The following is a 21,798-nucleotide window of genomic DNA, read 5'->3' as shown; positions in this document are numbered from 1 at the left end:
CAGTCACAAAATTATGAAAAGACCAACCAACATACATTCATACAAAACATCATCCATGTCTTGTATACATTTAAACTAGACACATCTTTAACATTAAACACACATTATCTGAAGGAACATGATTGGTCCAGTAGCCTATGGTGCCACAAAACTTGCTAAGCAGACTTCTGCCCTTTAAGTATACCAGAAATGTGTAAGTTTGAGTTGGAATCTTGATTCATCTTGATTGGTTTTTTTTTGGGGGGACACCATATCTGTGTGCTCAGTGATTTCATGAAAGAGCTAAACCATTTGAGACTGGTATCACTTAAAGTTTTTCCTCCTACAGGCATGCTGGGACACAACTGGATTATTGTTCTCAGTGGTATTTGAAAGAAACTTTCACTCTGATTCATCAGAAGACATCATAATGTTAACATGTGAGGAAGGTCACTCAAGATAAACTTATCAAGTTAACACAATATGATGGAAGACACAAGAGGCTAACACCCATTAAGACGACACAACAGCCTTACATCCAGAGAACACATCAGCACAAGTTAAGAAGAAGACATGCCAGTATACATTCAAGACAAGAAACATTCAACACTACTCACCTGATGCTTTTCAGGTCTATGGCATCCTGGTCATTTGGGTCAACTGGTTGGGCTACTCTCAGCAGAAAGCAGTCAAATATTTGCTGTAGAAGGTACTCCAGCTTTTCTAGGTTCTTGTTCTGACAAAACTGTTTCAGTTCAGCTCGGGCATCTTCAGGGAGACCTTCTTTCAGTTCATTGTCAAAATCATCAAAGGCATCCTAAATGAAATATACACGACTGAAAAAGCATGCCCAAATAATATTTCTGCATATATTGACATCTCTGTTCACAACCTGTAATAAATAGAAATAGCATAGTTTCGTCAATCCTTCTCGGGTGACTTACAAAAGAATTGTAATTCGCACTTTATTTAACAAGTCTTATCTAGTAGAAGTTTGCAAAGGTTTGCATTAAGATAATACAGAATACTAATGGTCTCTAACCTGTCCATGTTGAGCTAAGATAACTGATTTCTCAAAACTGAGCAGCAGCCACAATGACTGTATATGCTTGAATCTGCAAAACTGTCTTGCCTGAAATAAATGAGAAAATATTGATCAAGTCTGACTTACTGGGCAAAACATTTTCATTTTCAAATTCTCAATCCAATGTTTTCTGAAGGTCACCAGAAAGTGATATTTTGCCCTTGCTCATATAGAGCAGTCCCATAGCTGTGTCATTCTAAAGTTTATCTTACAATATGGGAGCTATCAGTTACACAGAAGACATGACGTCTGCTTCTGAATTAGAAATCTGTTGCTTGAGTGATAATCTTCAGTTCTTGTTGAGCTGACATGGCAGCCACCTTTTGAACATTTAAATATATGTAAAGTTCACTTAAAGTGCTAAATAACTTCAATCACCTTCTCGCCGCCATATAGCTGGAATATTGCTGAGTGTGGCGTAAAACTAAACTCACTCAATCAATCACCTTCTGGCTGGTTATTGTCTGTTTCATTTTGAGCACATCTGTCATGAAAGTCTGAAGTGACTTGTCTGGTTCTCCTCCCAAAGACTTGAGGAAGCTGGTGGTGATGTCCAAGTTGTTGATAGAGTCACAGATGTCTGGCAGGCTGGATTTTAGTTCAGACACAATTTGGAGTTTCACTGCTGGTGAAAGAGATTCCTGAAACAAGGCAGATATGTGTCCAGCACATTAGTGGAATAGTATGACCCATGTCCAGAACATGTCAAGATATTGTAAATTTGGGGCACTGGAATTTATTAGCACTGACATACAAACATCAAACAATAGTTATCACTTAAATATTTTTCAGAATACATCCTCTATCACATCATGGCCATAAAACCTGTGTCTTTGACAGTAATCACTCAATGCAAATTTTTAAATTCTCACTGTCAGCTACACCTAACTATTTATCTCTGCAGAAGTACTATCACCTTACAGCACATTGTTTATAAAGGAATGTGTTGGTTGTGGTTTTGTTCAAACCATTTCTGACAACATGATATGATACATTTATGAAATATCCACAAAGGATACAGCAAACTCCCTAGTACTGATGCAGACGCACAATGGTCACCATAATCTTAACAGATTCCATATGGCACTTGGAAATCTCTGCATGGGAATCAAGTAAAAAGGGTCTGTCAAAACACACAACATAATCCTCATGTGTGAGTGAGTGAGTGAGTTTAGTTTTATGTCACACTTAGCAATATTCCAGCTATATGGCGATGGTCTGTAAATAATTGAGTCTGGACCAGACAATCCAGTGATCAACAACATGAGCATTGATCTGCGCAATGGGGAACCGATGACATGTGTCAACCAAGTCAGTGAGCCTGACCATTCGATCCTGTTAGTCGCCTCTTACGACAAGCATAGTCACCTTTTATGGCAAGCATGGGTTGCTGAAGGTCTATTCTACCCCGGGACTTTCACGGGTCTCCTCATGTGTAACATATGGATTGCCACTGAATGGTCTCCAAGATTCATGGAGAATGTTTGCAATGAAGAAGTTATGATGTCCATGCATTTGACATTTATAACAGGGAAGCAGACAATGGCACATAAATAACACAAGCCCGAGCAAATACATAATGTGTCCCAATACTGACAATGATTTACATAGAATAACCATGAACTGTGTAAACTGAAACAATCTAGAAATAGCGTAAGTACTAAACCATGGAGTAGAGGGAACAGGTAATTAGGGTGGTTTTTGGTCCTGCAAACAAAGCAAAGAAGTGAGGTTTTCCTGCCTTTGCACAGAGAAGATTATGTTAATACTAAGGTGATCTGGAAGAACTAAATACTTCAGTGTCAACATTTAATTTTGTGGCAAAGTCTTAGTAAATCAACATATTGCATGGGTCTCACAAATTTCTAACTACACCATGCTCCATTTCCTCATGAAGATATATGTATATAAATACAAACATTATGAAAAATATTGATAAATGATACTGAGAAACCTTAGTTGTGCCTAAATTTTGCCAGATGCGTGACTAAACAAACCTTCAGGATAAGTAATATTTTGATAGGCCAGTAAGTAAATAAATACCTGATCTATTCTGTCTCGCAGCATCTTGAAGATGACAGAATTGGTTGTGTCAGCTCTATACACCATTGTGTCAATCTGAAATTCATATATTCTCACATGTGAAACTTTAGAAATGTTCACATCACCTTTCATGAAATAATTCAATGAAATGTTTTGTAATTCAAATATGTAACCTTAACTCACTGGTATGACATGTGACTTCTGCTCCACTCTGGACTTGGCCTGTAGAATGACTTCTTTGAGCTGATACTCAAATCCTTCAAAGTCATACTCAATGGTGGTACCCTTCCCCAGCTCAAAGGAGTAGTTACAGTTGGCCAGAACTAGGGGCAGCAGGTCACGGTCAGGGTGGTAGCTGACCAGGTGGTTACTGTGAAGCTTCCTCATGCTGACTTCAGGCAGACGCTCATACCTTCAACATACAGGGTCATGTTCAAGTACAGTCATTTCTCTCAGTAACATGGGTCTTGGGTTCCATACATGACTCCCTGCATTACACATAACATGGAATACAAGGCAAATAATGTTGTAATTTTCATGTGCATGGCATAAAGAGCTACGATTAAGAGACTACAGTGATTAGATAAATGATGTCAAATGTGGCAATCTGTAGTTTTATCGAAAGAATATATATATATTTATTAGATAACAATGCTTAGTGTTCAAAGAATACTGCCTCTATTACATGACAGCCACTGCTATTCTTTTTCATACTGTTATCATAATTATTCTGCCATGGACTCTTGTATTGTGTAATATCATTGTACTTGTAATTTCTACTAAGATTTATTCTATTAATAATGTAACACTTCCTTGTTTCATGTTACATAACAAAAACGACAGTGAAAAAGATTCAGGTTGTAACGTGTACTCATAGGAAAGACGTGTTGATTCCCTTTGTGTAGAAAGGTTATTGCACTCCACACAGATCACTTTACAACAAGATGTTAGCATGAGTGAGTGAGTGAGTGAGTTTAGTTTTACGCCGCACTCAGCAATATTCCAGCTATATGGCGGCGGCCAGGAAATAATCGAGTCTGGACCAGATAATCCAGTGATCAACTACATGAGCATCGATCTGCACAATTGGGAACCAATGACATGTGTCAACTAAGCCAGCAAGCCTGACCACCTGATCCTGTTAGTCGCCTCTCACGACAAGCATAGTCGCCTTTATGGCAAGCATTGGTTGCTGAAGGCCTTTTCTACCCTGGGACCTTCACGGGTCACAAGATGTTAGCCAAATTACTAGTACATATATTGTCTTTAAGGTAGGGCATTCAAAGAAATTATAATGTTTTCATAATTCTATTGCTGTGTTTCTTAGAAACTCACTTTTGTTTTGTTTTGTTACAGTAACTCTCCATGAATTCATTATGTTTCCTGAAGAGGAACTCCAGCATCATGTAGGAGCAGATGCCAGGACCTTGAGTGGATGGCAGAAGAACAGCCAGGGGAGAGTTCTCATCTATGGTCATGTTCTTGTAGGCATCAGGCAGGTGTATCAGGCCATCATGGACTGTCCAACATCCTGAAATTAAGGCAGACCTGCAGCCTTATCACTGGAAAAATACCTTCAAGAATATTATATGTAGTTTGTCGCTTGAAATATTTTACATACATACATAATATATAAAGTGGTTCAGATGAATACCTTTTTCAACAAGAGCCATCAGAAGATGACATAGCCCCCACATATTTGAAAGGACAAATCATCTGACAGTTACTTGATGTTTTCTTAGATTAAGTTTGAATCGTTTCCATGGAAGTCATGAAAAACATTAATGCCATACATCTGTAAACAGCAAAAGGCACCACTTCAAGATCTGTCTCATATATCTGCCAAGATCTGTTGAAAGATATCAAATGGTTTTTGAGTTGTGCTCTGGAAACGAAGCCTATCCCTCCATTTTGAGACTAAGTCAGAATTGTTTTCATGGAAAATGAAAAAGTGACAAATCACAAAAATCTGTAAATAGTAAAAGGCACCACTTTAGGGTCTCCCCTACATATCTGCCAAGTTTTGCAGAAAGATATTTAGAACTTTTTGAGTTGTACTCTGGAAACGAAGCCGACCCCTCCATTTTTAGACTAAATCCGAAACATTTCCATGGAAACCCAGAAAATTATAAATCACAAAAAAATGTACATAGCAAAAGGCACCACGCTGGGGTCTGCCACATATATCTACCAAGTTTTGCTGACAGATATTCGGAACTTTTTGAGATGTGCTCCGGAAACGAAACACACTTCTCAGTTTTGAGACAAAGTCCGAAATGCTCCCATGGAAACTGAGAAAATAATAAATCACAAAAACCTGTAAATAGCAAAAGGCACCACTTTAGGTTTTGACTAATGTATGTAACAAGTTTTGCAGAAAAATATTGAACGGTTTTTGATTCCTGCCCCAGAAACAAAGCCCATCCTACCATGAGACTAACACCAAAATGTACCATGGAAAAACAAAACAAAACAAAGAAATGCCAAAACTCTGTAAGTAGCAAAAGGCACAACTATAGGTTGAGATTATTATATCTATCAAGTGTGGTCTAAAAATATTGAACGGTTTCTGAGTTACGCTCCGGAAACAAAATGATTACGGACAGATGGACAGACAGGCGAAGCGTCCACTATATCCCCCCGCATTACATACCGGGGGGATAAAAAGGGTGGTCAGTGGATCTGCATAAATTGTATCATCCGTCATCATGTTCACATGTAAGACATTTACACATCTGCATTCTTAGTGTCACAGAAGGAAATCTTCTTACCATAACTGTGAAGTCCTTCCTTGACACATTCCCAGGCTGCTGTGAAATCTGACAGGTGTTCCAGCACATCAATGGAGTTGTTTCCTGGAAGACAAAGTTGATACGTTGATTTGACACTCACCTACTGTGTGATACTCAATTACACGTCAATCCATATAAGGATAATAATGATATGAATACCATCCTCTGCAGCATCAGCAACAGTCATTTGTTTAGCCTCCACTCTATCAAGGCGCCGCCTATATTTTGCCATGAGGAACTGCTGCAACCGGAGAATTCTTGGGATGTGATGTAGTGCTTGGAGGAATGGATGCTGAAACACAGAATATGTACAAAAGATTTTGAACATAGGGCAGAGTGAGATAGGTTTAATATTCAAGTCATATTACAGCATGGCAGCAGAATGTAGGAGTAAAGACTGACATGTAGCAGATCATCTACACTTATAGACAATAATTCTGAAGACACTATCAGCACTGGTATGCTGATGATGTAAATGTAGGATTCCAATAATCCATTAGAAGGATACCTGAACACAATGCCAGTTGCAATTCTGCTATTAAGTTGTTTTCACTCCTAGTAACAAACCTGTTGTCTGAAAAGGCTGAGGACTTCCATCTTGGATTTCTTTCCTTTGACGTTCTCTACTTTTAGATGAAACTCTCTCAGGAAATGCTCGAGAGTGATACGTGACCGGTACCTCCAGACAGCTGGAAACTCGTGAAGACAGTCAACTTCCTGGGGTGTGGAGGTGTCTACTTCATACAGAATAGACATCAACTTGTCTTGACCTATGAAAGATGTACACATACGAGAGTATTTTCTGTAAGTTGTTTTATTGATTAAGTGATAATCACTACTGGAACACATTATTTAGAGTTTTGACTGATAGTTATTATGGGCTGTATCATAAGTGCTCAGTGCTAACAGTATTTCTTAGCGGCACACCTCTAAGATAGCACTTTAGAATTATCTTTCTCTGAGTATGTATTTCGGTTAATTGTTAACTTCTGAGAGACTACGAGAAGGTTCTAAGTTAATGGCGATAGTCAAATTGACCTCGAATATTCAAGAATCAGTGACTGTGTATATAAAGGCTGGTTGCTGTGTTGACACACGGGACACAAATGGACAACTGGAGCACACGATTCGGCCAACATCAATCTGCCAGCCTTTGTCAGCACTTGACCTACATGACCACTGCCCGACTGTTTGCCACATTACATTCAGTATTACTGTTTCTCACTCTTAAACCAAGACTTTGGTAAGTGGATATCATATTTGTGACCCATTACCGTAGATTTGACTCAGTTGCAATGAACACGAAAAATCTATTTTGAATCTTTATATCTTGCTATTGTTTGCTCAATACATATTACTGAAAAGTGACCTGTCTGTGTTATATTTTGCTGGTTCGGAGGGGATTTCTTATATCTATTGTCACTGCAAATTTTCAAATGTAACAGGTTGAAAAAGAAAAAAATAATAATAATAATACCATCAATTATTCATCATGCATAAAATAGAGATTAATACACGAGGGAGTGTGTCATATTGTTTTTACGAAACGAGTGTCAGACAAAATACATATGGATGTTTCTGACGAGTATCGTAAAAACAATATGACACACTTGTGAGTGTGGTAATTTCTTTATTATCCATTTGTATCTAACTTTTTTTTCTAAACAACTCCACGTAAAACGAAATCAGCTGTTGTCACTTGACGTAAAGGTCAAGGTTGCCTAAGAATACAGTGACACGGCACTAAGGATGTAAACTCCCTGTGTAATGCTAAGAAAAGAGCACTACATACTGACTAGCTACTCTTGCACAAAGACAAAAAAATACACATTTTGAATTGAAATTTAATTTTTATCAACTTAAGTAACTGTAAGGATTGTATACCTGGAAACACTGTTAATGGGAATGTTATTCATCGTCAGAAGAGTCACTGAGAGGAGAGCAAGCAACATGGCAACAGTGGCTCACTCACTGCCATTGAAGACTTGTCAATTTTGATGTGGAATGTCCCCCCATATATTGGATGTCTGAAGATAGTGTGAACAACATCCCGAGACAAGGCTTTGCTTGTGTTCATGTACGACATGGATTGGGATGTTAGATTTATTTCGAACACACTGCCCCACTCGAAGTTATTGAGCCGTGTTTATTTTTACCTTTTCTTGAAATCTCATATCAATAAACATGGTGTGAGAAAAATTGCTTGCTTGCAACGGTTTGTATTTGATAGCATTTCAATGGTGTGTTCTCATAATAGCGAGACTGAACATTCGTAGTAAATTTGTAGTAAAAAGTTGTGAATGAAAAAAGTAGTTCCACATTCCAGTGGGGTCATGGAGGTCATGGTCATGACAACTGACCAATAAAATTCATTTAGGGTTTATTACATGTGTGCAACACATGATTTTTATGTACTCGGTTATGTTTCACTGTATGGATAATAAATACTAATACCAATTGCTGATCACAGTTAACTTTCCTTCATACAATGAATTATGTAAATACAGTCTAGCAAATTTTTAAAGTCAAAATATGTCAGTCATGACACTTGCATCCATTTGACTGTCAACTACAGTCCATTTGAGACAACACAGTCCTGATGAATTGCAATCTAATACAAAAAACAAATAGACACAAAAGAATCAAGCTAGTGCAGAATGCACTAAAAACAACAGACCTTCTCTAGAAAAAAGCTTGCATAATTTTGGTCACAAAAATATAAAAAAAATGATAAAGAAACAGTTGTCATTTATATGTCATTTTCCCAATTTGTTACATGGGTGCAGTGGCAACAAAAGGAACGCCATGAAAAGTGAGATGCACATGTATTCGTGATGTCAGAGACATGTAATAATGGCTGATAGACAAAGTGAAAGAAAATGAAATCCACTCCTGACATAAAGTCTAGGATTTACAAAGCCTATGATTTCTTCAAGGCTGAAATGACAGGGGCAGACCCAAGTATGCAATTACTAAGTACATACATGGGGAATAAATTTCATTTCCTCCCATATGGTACAGAAAATCATCATGATACCACAAACAGACTGATGGACTCCATCAAACTGCTAGACATAAATAACTAAACGTGAGACAGTACCTATTCTCTTGTCCTTCATGATTCTCTCATTGCATGCGTTCAGACAGTTGTCAAGATCCTGTGAAGAAAATGAATGCAAACATTTAGTTCATCATCCAGTAAAGTTAAATAAATGAGGTTTGTTACCATAAATGGGTAATGAGACTTGAACTGTAACACCTGTTACCTGTAACACAGGGCCAATGAAAGATCTTGCAAACTGTTCCTCCCAGGTTTCTCTGATCTGTTTGTTGTCAAGTGCTTGTGGCGCCATTCGTTTGAACCCCTCTGTGATTCAAACAGACAGATATTTTTATTGAAACCTGCTGATATTTGTTAAACATACACTTATGGATATTACAATTATAACTGAGTAAAATGCCAGCACAGGGGGAAGAATTGTCAAATATAAAAATATGGAATGTTAATAGGCACTAATTACAAACTTAGGAAAACAGAACAGCAGTATAAGTATAAGTCTGTAGCATAAATGTGGTGCTCTTGCTGATAGCTAACCTGACTGTGAAATCTGATGGCAGATGAAGTGTAGGAGGAGGAAGACATCATCTACACTCTTCCCTGTGGCCATGTGGATGATCTGAAGGTCCTTCTGGAGGTGCTCCAAGAAAAACTGACTGACATCCTGCTGTACTGGGGGATAGACTAGCTCTGCTGTGGCCTGCAATGGATCAAGGTAAATGCACCAGTTGCCTACTGTCCCAGGTTCAACACACTTTTACTAGTTCTATCTGTAACATATTACATATCTGACACATTTTACTATGACAGTGAAACAGGTAATAACATGTTTAGAACATGAAAAGCTTGAAATGTACTGAAATCTCTGATTTACAACCAGCAACAACATACCTGTGGGTAGTTTTCTGCTCCCAGAAGTAATGCAGCATGAGTGAAGAAACGCAGTACAGCACAGGTAGCTCCTCCCAGTCTGCGTTCACCTGCATAGGCATTGGTTCTGTCTGCTGCTCTTCCAAGAACATGACCAGGGCGGGTCTGGTCACTACAATAAAGAAATAAACACTGGCAACCAACTAGCCCTGCATGCATCCTCATAGCAAGATTTCCAGGTTTACCATTAGAAGACATGGACACAAACCATTCTCAAAGATTTCTCACTACCTCATAATATTCATGTCAGTCTTCACAAACCCACCTAACATTGCAGCTATGTATGTGAACATAAATACATACCCAGTAACCGGTGTATTTCCAGCTGCTGCTTGATGGGATAATCCACCAATCTTTGTTTTACAGATGTTACAGATTGCTTCAGTATAAGGTCTACCACACTGCAAAATGTCATAAGCAACAAGGTGATGAACAGGTTTTAGAACAAATCTTTAACAAATAGCAATTTTGATAGAGAACACTCAACATGAAGGTTTCAACTGTCATTTAAATTTGTTTTATTAGCATTAGTCTCTTAAACAAAATTCAAATCCAGGATCTTAATCTGTAGACATACTTCATAAACAGTCTAAACATCACAGATTTTCCAAGACTATGAGTTTTCTTAACAAAAACTAATAATAACATCTGCTATGACTTTGAAAACTTCAATAAGAAGTTATTTTGTACATGATGTATGGATTTTCATGTTACAGTATTTTGATGTTTCTCAAGGCACTCCAAGTCTGACACTTAAAACCAAAGTCTTTCATGAGGGAGCTTGATATCAATGACATTTTATGTCAGTATGAACTATGTCTCATATGTACAGGGAATAAGTGAATGAGCAATATTCCAGCTATATGGCAGCAGTCTGTAAATAGTGAGTGAGTTTTTAGTTCTATGCCGCTTTTAGCAATAGTCCAGCAATATCATGGCGGGGGACACCAGAAAATGGGCTTCACACATTGTACCCATGTGGCGAATTGAATGGTCTGTAAATAATCGAGTCTGGGCTGGGCAATCCAGTGATCAACAGCATGAGCATTGATCCATGCAATTGGGAATTGATAACAAATGTCAATCAAGTCAGCGGGCATGACCACCCAAGCCCATAAGCATAATCGCCTTTGTGGCAAGCATGGGTTGCTGAAGACCTATTCTACACCGTATCTTCATGGGTCCTCAAATGCATAAATTTCTGATGAAATTCGTAACTTTAACAAATATGCAAATATAGCTGCAACTTTAAAACATTAATATTTGGATAATCTTACATTTACAAATGATCAGTATTTGTAATTATGGCACATAAGATTACTGCTTAATTGATCCTGCAGTTTCATTAGTTAGGATCATTCTCTTAATATCTAAATATCCTAATTTTACTCAATGTATTTCTTAGTGGTACCTACCTCTCCAATAGCATATGGGTGTCCATTTTGACATTCTGGAAAGAAATCACAAAGAGCCTGCATTACCAACTTTTCCAAATGTCAACAACAATTTATTAGGATTCATCTTACATTCTATAGTAAACTTCGACAATTTGGGACTGATTATATATCTTTCTAAGATACTTCCCATGTTACCCTATAGCCATTCCTGTAATTTGGCTAGCATCACACACAAAAAAGTCAAGATTGGGGTCTAACATTGGGTAATCTAGGACAGCTGAGGACAAGAAAAACCATGGAAGGCAGGAATACTGGGAACTTAGTAATGTATAAAACTTAGCCCTTCTCTGGTAATATCTCAATAGTCAAGTGATTGTCTGCCAAAGGAGTTCCTGCCAAATCAACGATCACCACAGGTGCAAATGGTGGTATAAATGCTTTTGCATAAAGTACAGGTACCTGTCTCGGATGGCTGACAGTGAAGTCATAATCTGATAAAAAATGTTTGGGGCTGTTTTGTGTGATTTTAGCTGGGTAAAATAACTTTGATATCCTACAGGGAGTGAGTGAGTGAGTGAGTTTAGTACTTTTAGCACTCATCAATATTCCAGCTGTATGGCAGCAGTTCGTAAATAATTGAGTCTGGACCAGACAATCCAGTGAGCGTGAGCTTTGATCTGCACAATTGGGAACCGATAAGGTAGGAATCAAGCCAGCGAGTCGCCTTTCATGGCAAGAATGGGCTGCTGAAGACCTTTTCTACTTGGACCTTCACCAGTCTCATATAGTAAGGATAGTTAAAAGAATTATCAAAGTATACTTACGGTAGAAGACAATGGTTCCTTCTCGTGTCAGACCTTGTCTGATGACATCTATGTCATCCTGTGGCATTGTGGGAAGTAGCATGTTCTGTGGGAAGGTGAACAATCACTGCTATGCATAGCTCTTTATGCTCATATGCAATACATCAATGGTGTTAAACCATTCTATGGCATACCAACAACTCTATGGAAAACAAATCAAACTGTAATACAAGTTGGGGAAACAAATATGGAATATTCCTTTATACCAATCATTAAGTCAACTTGACAGAGTTAAAGGACTTCCCTCTTACCATCATTGTGTGTGGTGCCTGAATGAGGTCTGCGAGAGGTTTCATGAAGTTTGTCACCTTGTTGAAGTGAGTTAGAGTCAGATAGGCATGGACTAGAAGACACATCACACTCTGGTCTCTCATGTTCTGACCTCGTCGAACAGTCAAACAGGATCCTAGACCACCCAGCTGATTTCTCAGCAGCCTCATGGCTATGTCCTATCACCACACAAAATAAATAATTAATCTCTTTCGTGTTTATAGTTTATTAATTTCAGAGGTATACCATCATATAGATCAAAGGATATACCAGAAGTGATGTCAACCAATCAATGATGAAAAAATAACCTTTATATCAAACTGTTGATGATACAGCATGGCTTACCTTTTGAGAAACCTTTTCTTTAGTTGTTTCAATAAATGTTGCAATGCCTTCCACAGACTGTTCCTGCATAATTAATGATTAACACTGATATGGCAGCAAACACCTAGTAGTCATGAAAAATATATACGTTAAGATACAGAATACCTGTGAATCAAATCTGGTGAAAGATTATTGTACTTCTTTTACAACCACTTCAGAAACAAACACTACCATCATTTTCAGTCTAACTTTGTTCAGACTGATGACAGACAGAGAGATGTCCACACACAGTCCATCATTACATCCCCAGGACTTGGTTGACACCAGGTTCATCATAGCAAAGATGAATTATGTTGAGTAAAATAATGTCTGTTAATGAGACTGCAAATAGTACTCAAAACATCAGATAACTTATACCTAATATTGTCCTCACAAAGATGTGAGAAATGTTAACATGAATATTTTCAGACATTTGGCTGTGATAAAGTTAAGAGAAAAACATCAGACCATGTCATATCCTACCTGTGTTTGCGGGTTTATGTTCCTCATGGTCACCTCCCTGTGTATGGCCAGGAGGAACAACATCTCATGGTCCTGTAATGTCAGTCATACATTTTGAATTATGAGGCATCTATCCTGAAGTAATCACATATAATTATCTTTCTTGGAGTCAGAGCCAACAGACAGGTAAAATGTAACTTGAATGTAAACACACAGTAGCAACACATGTTACTGAAAACTAGGAATCTTTCAGTAATGTGAAGTAAAGATCTATGCAGCACTGATGTTGTAAATAAGTAGCCTTATGTTGGGAATACACATCCAAAGTAAGTCACTAGTAAAACAGTCAAAGCCCCAGAAATCTAAAATTAGTCAGCACTAAAGATTTCAACTTTCAGCAGAATGAACAAAAATAATGACAAACAAAAGTCCATTTGTACAATGTTGTTAACCTTCACTATAAGTTATTAAGCTTAGTTATAAGATATGGTTTCAGGCTGGCCTTGAATATAGAATGAGATGAAGTTTCAGTTTTGTCAGGTTCCATTGGAAATCAGCAAAGCAAGAAAAATATATATCTGTCAATAATTTAGGACAGATATGCTCAGAAGATATATACAATTTCAGATAGATATAATGTTGTACCTTGACTAGTTGTTTCAGGTGCTTGATGTCTTCACCAAGAAGAGTCCTTGCCAAAGTTTCTCTTATCCTTTGGTATTCAAGACAGACAACATATCGATCAGGACACTCCTTTACCTGCAATAATGAAATAATAGATTCAAACAAATAATAGATTCAAACATTGAAATCAAAACCTTTAATCATTGATTTTGAACTAAGTTAAATTGCTATTTACTTACTTGTACATACAGTGTTCCCAGAAATTATTGAGAAAATCTTTGTTTTTTTCTAATGATGCTAAGATTGGAAAAAGGGCTTTCACTGTGCACTAAGCATACTAAATAAGGGAGACAACTCTTGAAGGCTTAGCAGGCAGCTCATTACGTCAAGAGTTATCTCCCTTGTCTGAGCAGACGGCTTCCTGTGTTGACATGGCAAAATTTACAGCAAGAGAGAAAAGAAAGCTCATTCTAGATGATTTTGAAAGGGGTGAGGCTGATGCTAAAGTGTTAGCTTGTAGACATGGTATTCCTCTGTCTACAGTATACAGAACTTTGAAGAATATTCAAAGAGGAACCGGGATAGAGCACAAAAAGCAGGGGCAGGTCGGCCTAGGAAATTCAGTGTTGTGGATCGCCGAAGACTTCGGCAGATTGTGAGTAGGGGCAAATTGAAAAGTGTTGAGAACATCAGAAATGAAATGATTACCAGAGGAAGTCCTCAGGTATGCAATGAAACAGTTAGGCAGGAATTACAGAGACTTAATTGGGTGAAAAAACGTGGAATTCCTTCGCCGTTGATGAAAGATGCACAAAAGGAAAAAACGTTTAAACTGGTGTCGGGCTCATGAAAATCAAGATTGGGATAATGTTTTCTTTTCGGATGAAAGTTCTGTTTGGCTTTTCCCTAATTTGTGTGAAAATTTGGACCAAAGATACTGTCAAACCTATCTACCAGCGACCAAACCATAGCCCGAAGTTTCACATGTGGGGTGGCATATCGGCCAGTGACGCCATTGTGTGTTTTCACGGGAAACTTGACAAAAGAAAGATATGTTGACATTCTAAATGGTCACCTTCTTCCGACAGCACAAACATTGTATGAAGATGATTGGATTTTCCAGCATGATAATGACCCAAAACACACTGCGCGCTACACAAAACAGTGGTTGTCGGGCGAAAATGTTCAAGTTTTAGACTGGCCCAGTTACAGCCCAGACCTAAACCCAATTGAGAATGTGTGAGGAGTCATGAAGGACAGAATAAACCAAAAGGGACTGAGAAACATTGAAGATATGAAGGCCGAGGTGGTCCAATATTGGGATACCCTGTCACACGATTACCTACAAACTTTGATGGGTAGTGTGCCTAGGCGTATTCAGGCATGCATTGCTGAGCGAGGAGGTCTAACAAAGTACTAAAACAAGACTGAGACTGTAAAAGGATGATGTTTTAACATGTTTATGTAAGTAAAACGCCAGAAGTTAATAAATGTAATGAGTTACATGACGCAACATGATTCTCAATAATTTCTGGGAATACTATATAGATATTAATTATAATCTGTTCAAAACTTCAGATTACTGTGCACTGAAAATTTTCAACTGTATACATGCACATACCATAGTCACAAAATGACATGCGCTAAAATATCAGAATTATTTGAAGCTGAAAGTCATTTGTAAGTTGCAAAATCCCTGCACTCTAACAAGCAATGGTTTTGGGGTAGAAAATATATGGTTGCTGCATCAGAATCTGTCTACTTTATTTATATAGCTATTTATATGACAGACTAGTTAGTTTTTAGACTAACTGAATTTGGAGTATAATACTTTTGGAAGATCATCATTATTTTGAAACCATTGTTTAGGAACTGTGACCAGCTCACTTACTGAGTTGAATGCTTATCAATATCGATGTGTCTACATATTACTTTTGTCAAAATCATCCATATTTAGCACATTCTTGGTGTGAAAAACAATATCAACCTGTAATATCTATAATAAACTATACTGTGCATATATGTTAACAGATTCAAGAGTCTATCCAACCTAAATGCATATTAACTCATTACTACCTCTTCAGGCAATTAGATGAGGTGTAAAATATGGCCATCACTACCATCTTGTAAAAGAACAGCATTAAATTAGAAATACAATTTGAAAGTAAAGCAGTCACCTGATCTGTAACATCCAGTGCCAACCATGGCACCTTGCCAGTATCACAGATAACATGGTAGCTGTCGGTCCCAAACTCCCGACATATCTGCTTCACCAAAAACTTCCTGAAATACACCATAGTTACATATTTCTGTAATATACTTATATTGTAAAACCTTTCCACTCAGCATTTCTGCTAAATGTCTCATTGACATTTAGAACATATATCCTTATCTTGATAACGCCTGACACACACACAACCTACTATTAATGAACCCTCCTTACAAGTGTGTAGCAGTCTCTAGGCAAGTCATGTGTCTTCCCAAACTAGTCTTCCTCGTTTTAGTGAAAAATTGGTTAGTAAATCTGAATGGATGGTTGGATGGCTGTAAACCATGTGGAATATAAAAGTCATTTATATATCTAATGTATAAATTATACATGAAGTTTCAAACTTATTGCACCACACAAACTGCAGTTATCACGTGGCTTAGCCATGGATTCATAAGAATACATAACCGGCTTGGATGTAAACTGACCTTAGTGATTGTTCACAGAGTTAAGAACTAATAATCTCCTGGAAAGCCCAGGGTAATTTGTATCATCATCACAGACTCAATGTTATTCATGTGATGGTACGATTGGTGACCTGTAAGCATTTCTATCCAAGAACACTTCAATAAAACATTTCTGAAGGAATTATTCACTGACATGTTCTTAAAAACACTCTCTCATTACCATCAGATAAAAAGTTCCTATTCAGTGCTTCTCCAGTCCTCATATCAATATCCTTTGATTTCAATGCCCTGGTGGAACACAATGAAAGATCCTCATGATTTCATGATATTCAGGGCATGAAAGTTACTAATCCTCATTGTTGTAGCATGGGATTGTAAGAAGACCATCATTTACAAGCTCTGATCCTGGAGAGGTTTGTAGTTTTCTGAAGTCTAAGGAAAGTACTGCCGGCAGCTAAGTAGGTGAGTTGGGTGGATCCCTTCAGCTTCTTTGTGATCGATCCTCAGGTGCCAAAGATATTCAGCAACCAGAAGCTTTTGTGAGAGATCAATCATCAAGATCAAACAACAGCTACTGAACACATTTGTTGTTTTATAATGTGCTGGCAATCATTCCAGTAGCCCTTGTCTATTAAGGTTGTCTGAGATGGAATGCTTGGATGTAGAGATGTGACTGTAGCTAAACAAGATGGTCTTTTCTTTAAGGTAATGATTCTTTACAGAGTGGTGAACCAGCTACAGGCCATCAAAAAAGGGCGCAGTCAAAACCTGATTGACTCTGACCTGGATTTATCCAAGGGAGGAGAACTCTTGATAAGCCTATGGTCACAGATTATGATGTGGCAACAGCATTAAAGTTTCATGCTTCTGACTTCTGTCAGCCATTCCAACCAATGAGGCAAACACTTATTCTTGGGCAGCAGTTGGATAGGAGCAGTGGCTGTGTGTGGGCATGGATACAATTGTCTTGAAAGAAGGTGCCTGTACTTCTAATGAATGAGGACATAGAGACGTTTCTTAGTGTTATAGTCCAAGTTTTCCTTGATGTTACCTTTGATGATGGTTTGATTAACACATGGGCACAGTGTGAGAAGCCCATTCCTGGTGTCCCCACCATGATATTGTTGGAATATTGTGGAAAGGTGTGTAACATCAGATGCATGCGCTCTTCTGATAATGGTGATTGTTTGATGCTGCTTGATCACTGGAAATCACATTTAATTCCTGTTCCTATGCCCAAATGTTGAATTTACAAGTCAATGTATGCTCCTTTGCTGTTTAGGATCTTTTATCTCATTTGTCGAAGGTTGACCTCATCAGGTTTAGCAAGCTAAATATCTTCCAAAAGAGTATGATAACACTAACCCCTGAATCTGCCCCAGTAAGATGATTGAAAGATTGATGTGTGATATAACAAATGAAGCAGATATCTCATCTGCTATGAGCACTGGATAAAATGAAACAGGATCTGGATGTTGCATCAATGAAGATCTCACTGCTAGTAGGAGCTTCCTAACTGATGGCATCTTGGAAGTAGATGATAGCAGTTGCAGGTAAGTTTGGCCACCAGTTTCTTATCTCTGAGATACATCTTAAACTCCCCCTTGGTGGCCTTTGGAATCTCTACCACACTAATTACAAGCACAACAAACTAAATAACTTTATTGTTGAAATACAATATTGTATTTGTTGGTAACGTAATCCTCAAATAATAAGTAATGAAATATGTATTCAGGAATGGCAGAAAGAACATAAGAATCCCTTTGTAAATACATTATCAAAGCACAGACTACTTTACATCTTTTCATCAAAACAAAGGAAACACACTTAATCAAACACATGTGTCTAGCTACATACTTACTTAGGCCATTCTGTATCTTGAACACTCAACAGCTGTGAGGTCCTTTCCAACAGTTTGTTGAAATTCTCTGTTGAAGGTTTTTTCTTGTGTCTTGCAACAAACACTGCATGCAGATATTTGGCTGTCACTGACAGACCATATCTACACTGAGCAATGTTAAACATCTTAGCCATATCCAAACCTGATGACAGAATGTAGGTTCTCCCATCTGACAGGAGGGAACAAGCAGCACTCATCTCTTCTGATGATCTAATTGTCTGGGACCCTCGCTCATGGTACAGATCCTGGAATAGTGTACACATTTTCAACACACTAATCTGAAGGCATTTAGATGCAAATGTATTATACTAACTTACTACAGGATAAAACTTGAAGATGATCTTGAAAACTTAATTCTAATGCTCCAAAATAATTCCATAGCAACATATCATTCCCAAAAAAATCATCATTATCATGTCATAAAAAGAATTCACATCAAAATTTTGAACTTGAAAGTTCTGTTTAGCTCACCATTTCACACATAACCCCTATATTAAGCAAAAACAGGTTTCATATTTTTTTAACCATTCAGACAAAAAACTTGATATTTTGCATATCGGCACTATATCTTAATAGCCCTTTCAGAAATCTACACTAAAGTATTTACTAATTTGCAAAAAATTATCATAAAACCACTTATCTGAATCTATACTAAGTCATGACCAAAGAACCAACAATCAAAATACCATTTCACTTCTTTGTTTGCATAAGTTACCTCAAAACAGTGTATGACAAGAAGACTGAACTGCACAATTTTAGCTATAGTATCCTGGCCCGTCTCCTCTCCTCCTTGACGACACAGTTCTTCAGCATGGCAGAAAAAATCTTGCAGGTACATTTGTACCATTTCTTCACTAAAGAAAGGAAACAGTGAGTCAGGTTAGTTATAGTGAGTTTAGTTCTATGCAGCACTCAGCAAAATTCCACCTGTATGGTGGACATCTGTAAATATTCAAGTCTGGACAAGACAATCCAGTGATCAACAGCACTGATCTGAGCAACTGGGAACCGTTGACATGTGTCAACCAAGTCAGCGAGCCTGACCACCCGATCCCATTAGTAGCCTCCTAAGACAAGCATTGTCACCTTTCATGGCAAGCATGGGCTGCTGAAGGCCTATTCTATCCAGGATCTTCACAGGCCAGAAAAAGTTACAGGTTAGTGAATTACTATGTATATTCACATCAATCAAAACATTCATGCTCAGTCACCCTGGTTACACATAAGGTGAAATAGTGTTATATAATTTTCTCAACAAGTTTCCCCATAGTAATTGGTGCAATCAGTGCCATAAGCTAAATAGGTTAATGATGGAAATTTGTGGAATGGAATATAGGATAAGACTGATTACTAGGACCAAGAAATCATACTCTTGCATCATAATTTAACCACTTTTAACATGGGTTCTATCAAAGTATTGATAATAGCAGTTTTTGGAGGAGGGTACTTTATAAAACAGTAACTTAACTTAAAATGGCAACAAGAACACAGATATACCTCTTGTGTATGAGAAGCTGAAGAAGAAAGGATCTGACTACAGGTGTGGGATCGATCATGTCATCAAACACCGACATCTGCTTGGTGTACATCCTTTCCCCAGCATGATCAGACCGTTCAACAGTGCGAGTGATGTAGCTGAAAATCCTCTTTATGACGGCACTTTCTGGAGGCTCAGTTCCACCAAAGCACAGCTTAGACACAACAGACATGAGAAAGCTGTTGCAGCACTTCAGATACTCTTGGTACTCTTTGAAGACGTCCCTGTATAACATAATTGTTCAAGTTGTAAATGTACAGGGAATCATTGACACATTGCCTATAATGTCATTCGGTCAATAAATGTCCCAGTTAAATGATATACCTCAACAAGTTTTGCACTTTCAGTTATCTAGTCATTGAAAGACATGTTATCCTTCTAAAAGGACAAATTACACAGTCCTAAAAATATCAACTAGAGACCTGATTCTTTTGTATGCTGATCATTTTTTACATGTATGTGTAATATTTGTCCAACCCAGCCACAGGAACTCGATATCGCACTGTAGGTTAAACATAGACCATAGATATACTCGCTGCGATTTCAGGCTGAAATGTACGCTAAGAATTCGGTGACATTCGAAACTACACACACGTACCTCTCAATTATACATGTCCCCACACATCCTGCCCGATTTCCATGACATATCACCCATTTTATTAACTTTAATATGTCCTCAAACTCGAAAATCGAACCAAAACACCTCTGGGGTGAACGTTATCCCGCACTCGCAGCCACTCACGTGATCGCTGAAGCGAAGTATTTATAGTATCGGTAAACAAGACGGCATGGTTTGAGACGAAAAGTGTTGGATGAGCTATGAATTTCAGGTTTAAAAAAACAACAACAAAAAAAACAAACGATTTTTAAATTTCGCACTAATGTAATGAATTTGTTCTGGAAAAATTACTTGCGTTCAGCAGACCGATGAGATTGCTCGAGAGGCTGTGAGTGCGGGATAACGTTCACCCCAGAGGTGTTTTGGTTCGATTTTCGAGTTTGAGGACGTAATGAAGTTAATAAAATGGGTGTTATGTTGTGGAAATCGGGCAGGATGTGTGGGGACATGTATAATTGAGAGGTACGTGTGTGTAGTTTCAAATGTCACCGAATTCTTAGCGTACATTTCAGCCTGAAATCGGAGCGAGTCTATGTCGGCACGACAATCCAATATGGCAGCTGCTGCTCCTTTACTCTATTAATATATATGACGTGAGTGTATATCTATGGTCTATGTTTAACCTACAATGCGATATCGGGTTCCTGTGAACCGAGCACATCCTTTAAGGAGAATACTTTATGTTAACTGCATTTGTTAAAATTCAGAAAGAAAAAAATTCAGGTGTTGAGGTAAAAGTCAAAGAATCTAGTATTTTAACATCATGGTGTGATAACTCACTTTTGCTGTGATGGGCCACTGCCAGGCTGAAATTTCTTTGAGAAAGAATTATTACAAATAGGACACCGCAAATCCCTCGTAGCCTGGATGTCATTGAAACATCGTAGGCAGATGTCATGTTGGCAGGGTAGCTGTACTGGTGGTGCTTCAAAGTCTGTTTCACAGTGCCTGCAACTACCCACTTTTCTGAAAAATAAACAACACATTCAACAAGAAGTAAAAACATATATAAAAGTCTTTAATGTCATAGTACTATAGTAAAGTGAACCTTCAGAAGTAAACAAGTGATGTTACCTTATTTTCTGACTCATACTTCACAGAATGTGGAAATGATGGGTAATAGGCAAACTAAATGCTTCATATCTGGTATACCCAAGAGTATTTAGCAACACATTAAGGACATATTAAAACCCAAGTATTT

The 21,798-nt window shown here is 37.9% G+C and overlaps 1 protein-coding gene across 1 annotated transcript in view; it reads right to left on the bottom strand.

The window, feature by feature from the left end:
* The window catches only part of LOC137287002 (E3 ubiquitin-protein ligase rnf213-alpha-like), a 130,059-nt gene that overhangs the window by 4,152 nt on the left and 104,109 nt on the right, over window positions 1–21,798 (bottom strand). Inside the window, exons 69-93 of the mRNA XM_067819079.1 lie at window positions 21,378–21,563; window positions 19,939–20,202; window positions 19,157–19,295; window positions 18,403–18,686; window positions 16,043–16,148; window positions 13,887–14,000; window positions 13,263–13,334; window positions 12,762–12,824; window positions 12,398–12,595; window positions 12,108–12,192; window positions 11,302–11,336; window positions 10,190–10,287; window positions 9,848–9,998; window positions 9,494–9,656; window positions 9,165–9,265; window positions 8,999–9,056; window positions 6,466–6,668; window positions 6,058–6,190; window positions 5,878–5,961; window positions 4,442–4,637; window positions 3,290–3,518; window positions 3,107–3,181; window positions 1,510–1,704; window positions 1,022–1,111; window positions 597–796 (exon numbers count right to left, since the gene is read on the bottom strand). Coding sequence (XP_067675180.1) covers window positions 597–796; window positions 1,022–1,111; window positions 1,510–1,704; window positions 3,107–3,181; window positions 3,290–3,518; window positions 4,442–4,637; window positions 5,878–5,961; window positions 6,058–6,190; window positions 6,466–6,668; window positions 8,999–9,056; window positions 9,165–9,265; window positions 9,494–9,656; window positions 9,848–9,998; window positions 10,190–10,287; window positions 11,302–11,336; window positions 12,108–12,192; window positions 12,398–12,595; window positions 12,762–12,824; window positions 13,263–13,334; window positions 13,887–14,000; window positions 16,043–16,148; window positions 18,403–18,686; window positions 19,157–19,295; window positions 19,939–20,202; window positions 21,378–21,563 — 3,522 coding nt within the window. The remainder of the gene's footprint in view (window positions 1–596; window positions 797–1,021; window positions 1,112–1,509; window positions 1,705–3,106; window positions 3,182–3,289; window positions 3,519–4,441; window positions 4,638–5,877; window positions 5,962–6,057; window positions 6,191–6,465; window positions 6,669–8,998; window positions 9,057–9,164; window positions 9,266–9,493; window positions 9,657–9,847; window positions 9,999–10,189; window positions 10,288–11,301; window positions 11,337–12,107; window positions 12,193–12,397; window positions 12,596–12,761; window positions 12,825–13,262; window positions 13,335–13,886; window positions 14,001–16,042; window positions 16,149–18,402; window positions 18,687–19,156; window positions 19,296–19,938; window positions 20,203–21,377; window positions 21,564–21,798) is intronic.

This window comes from Haliotis asinina, chromosome 6 (assembly GCF_037392515.1).
Source record: "Haliotis asinina isolate JCU_RB_2024 chromosome 6, JCU_Hal_asi_v2, whole genome shotgun sequence".
Lineage (NCBI taxonomy): Eukaryota > Metazoa > Mollusca > Gastropoda > Lepetellida > Haliotidae > Haliotis > Haliotis asinina.
The sequence above is the reverse complement of the archived record's forward strand: the minus strand, read 5'-3'. Positions and strand labels throughout refer to the sequence as shown.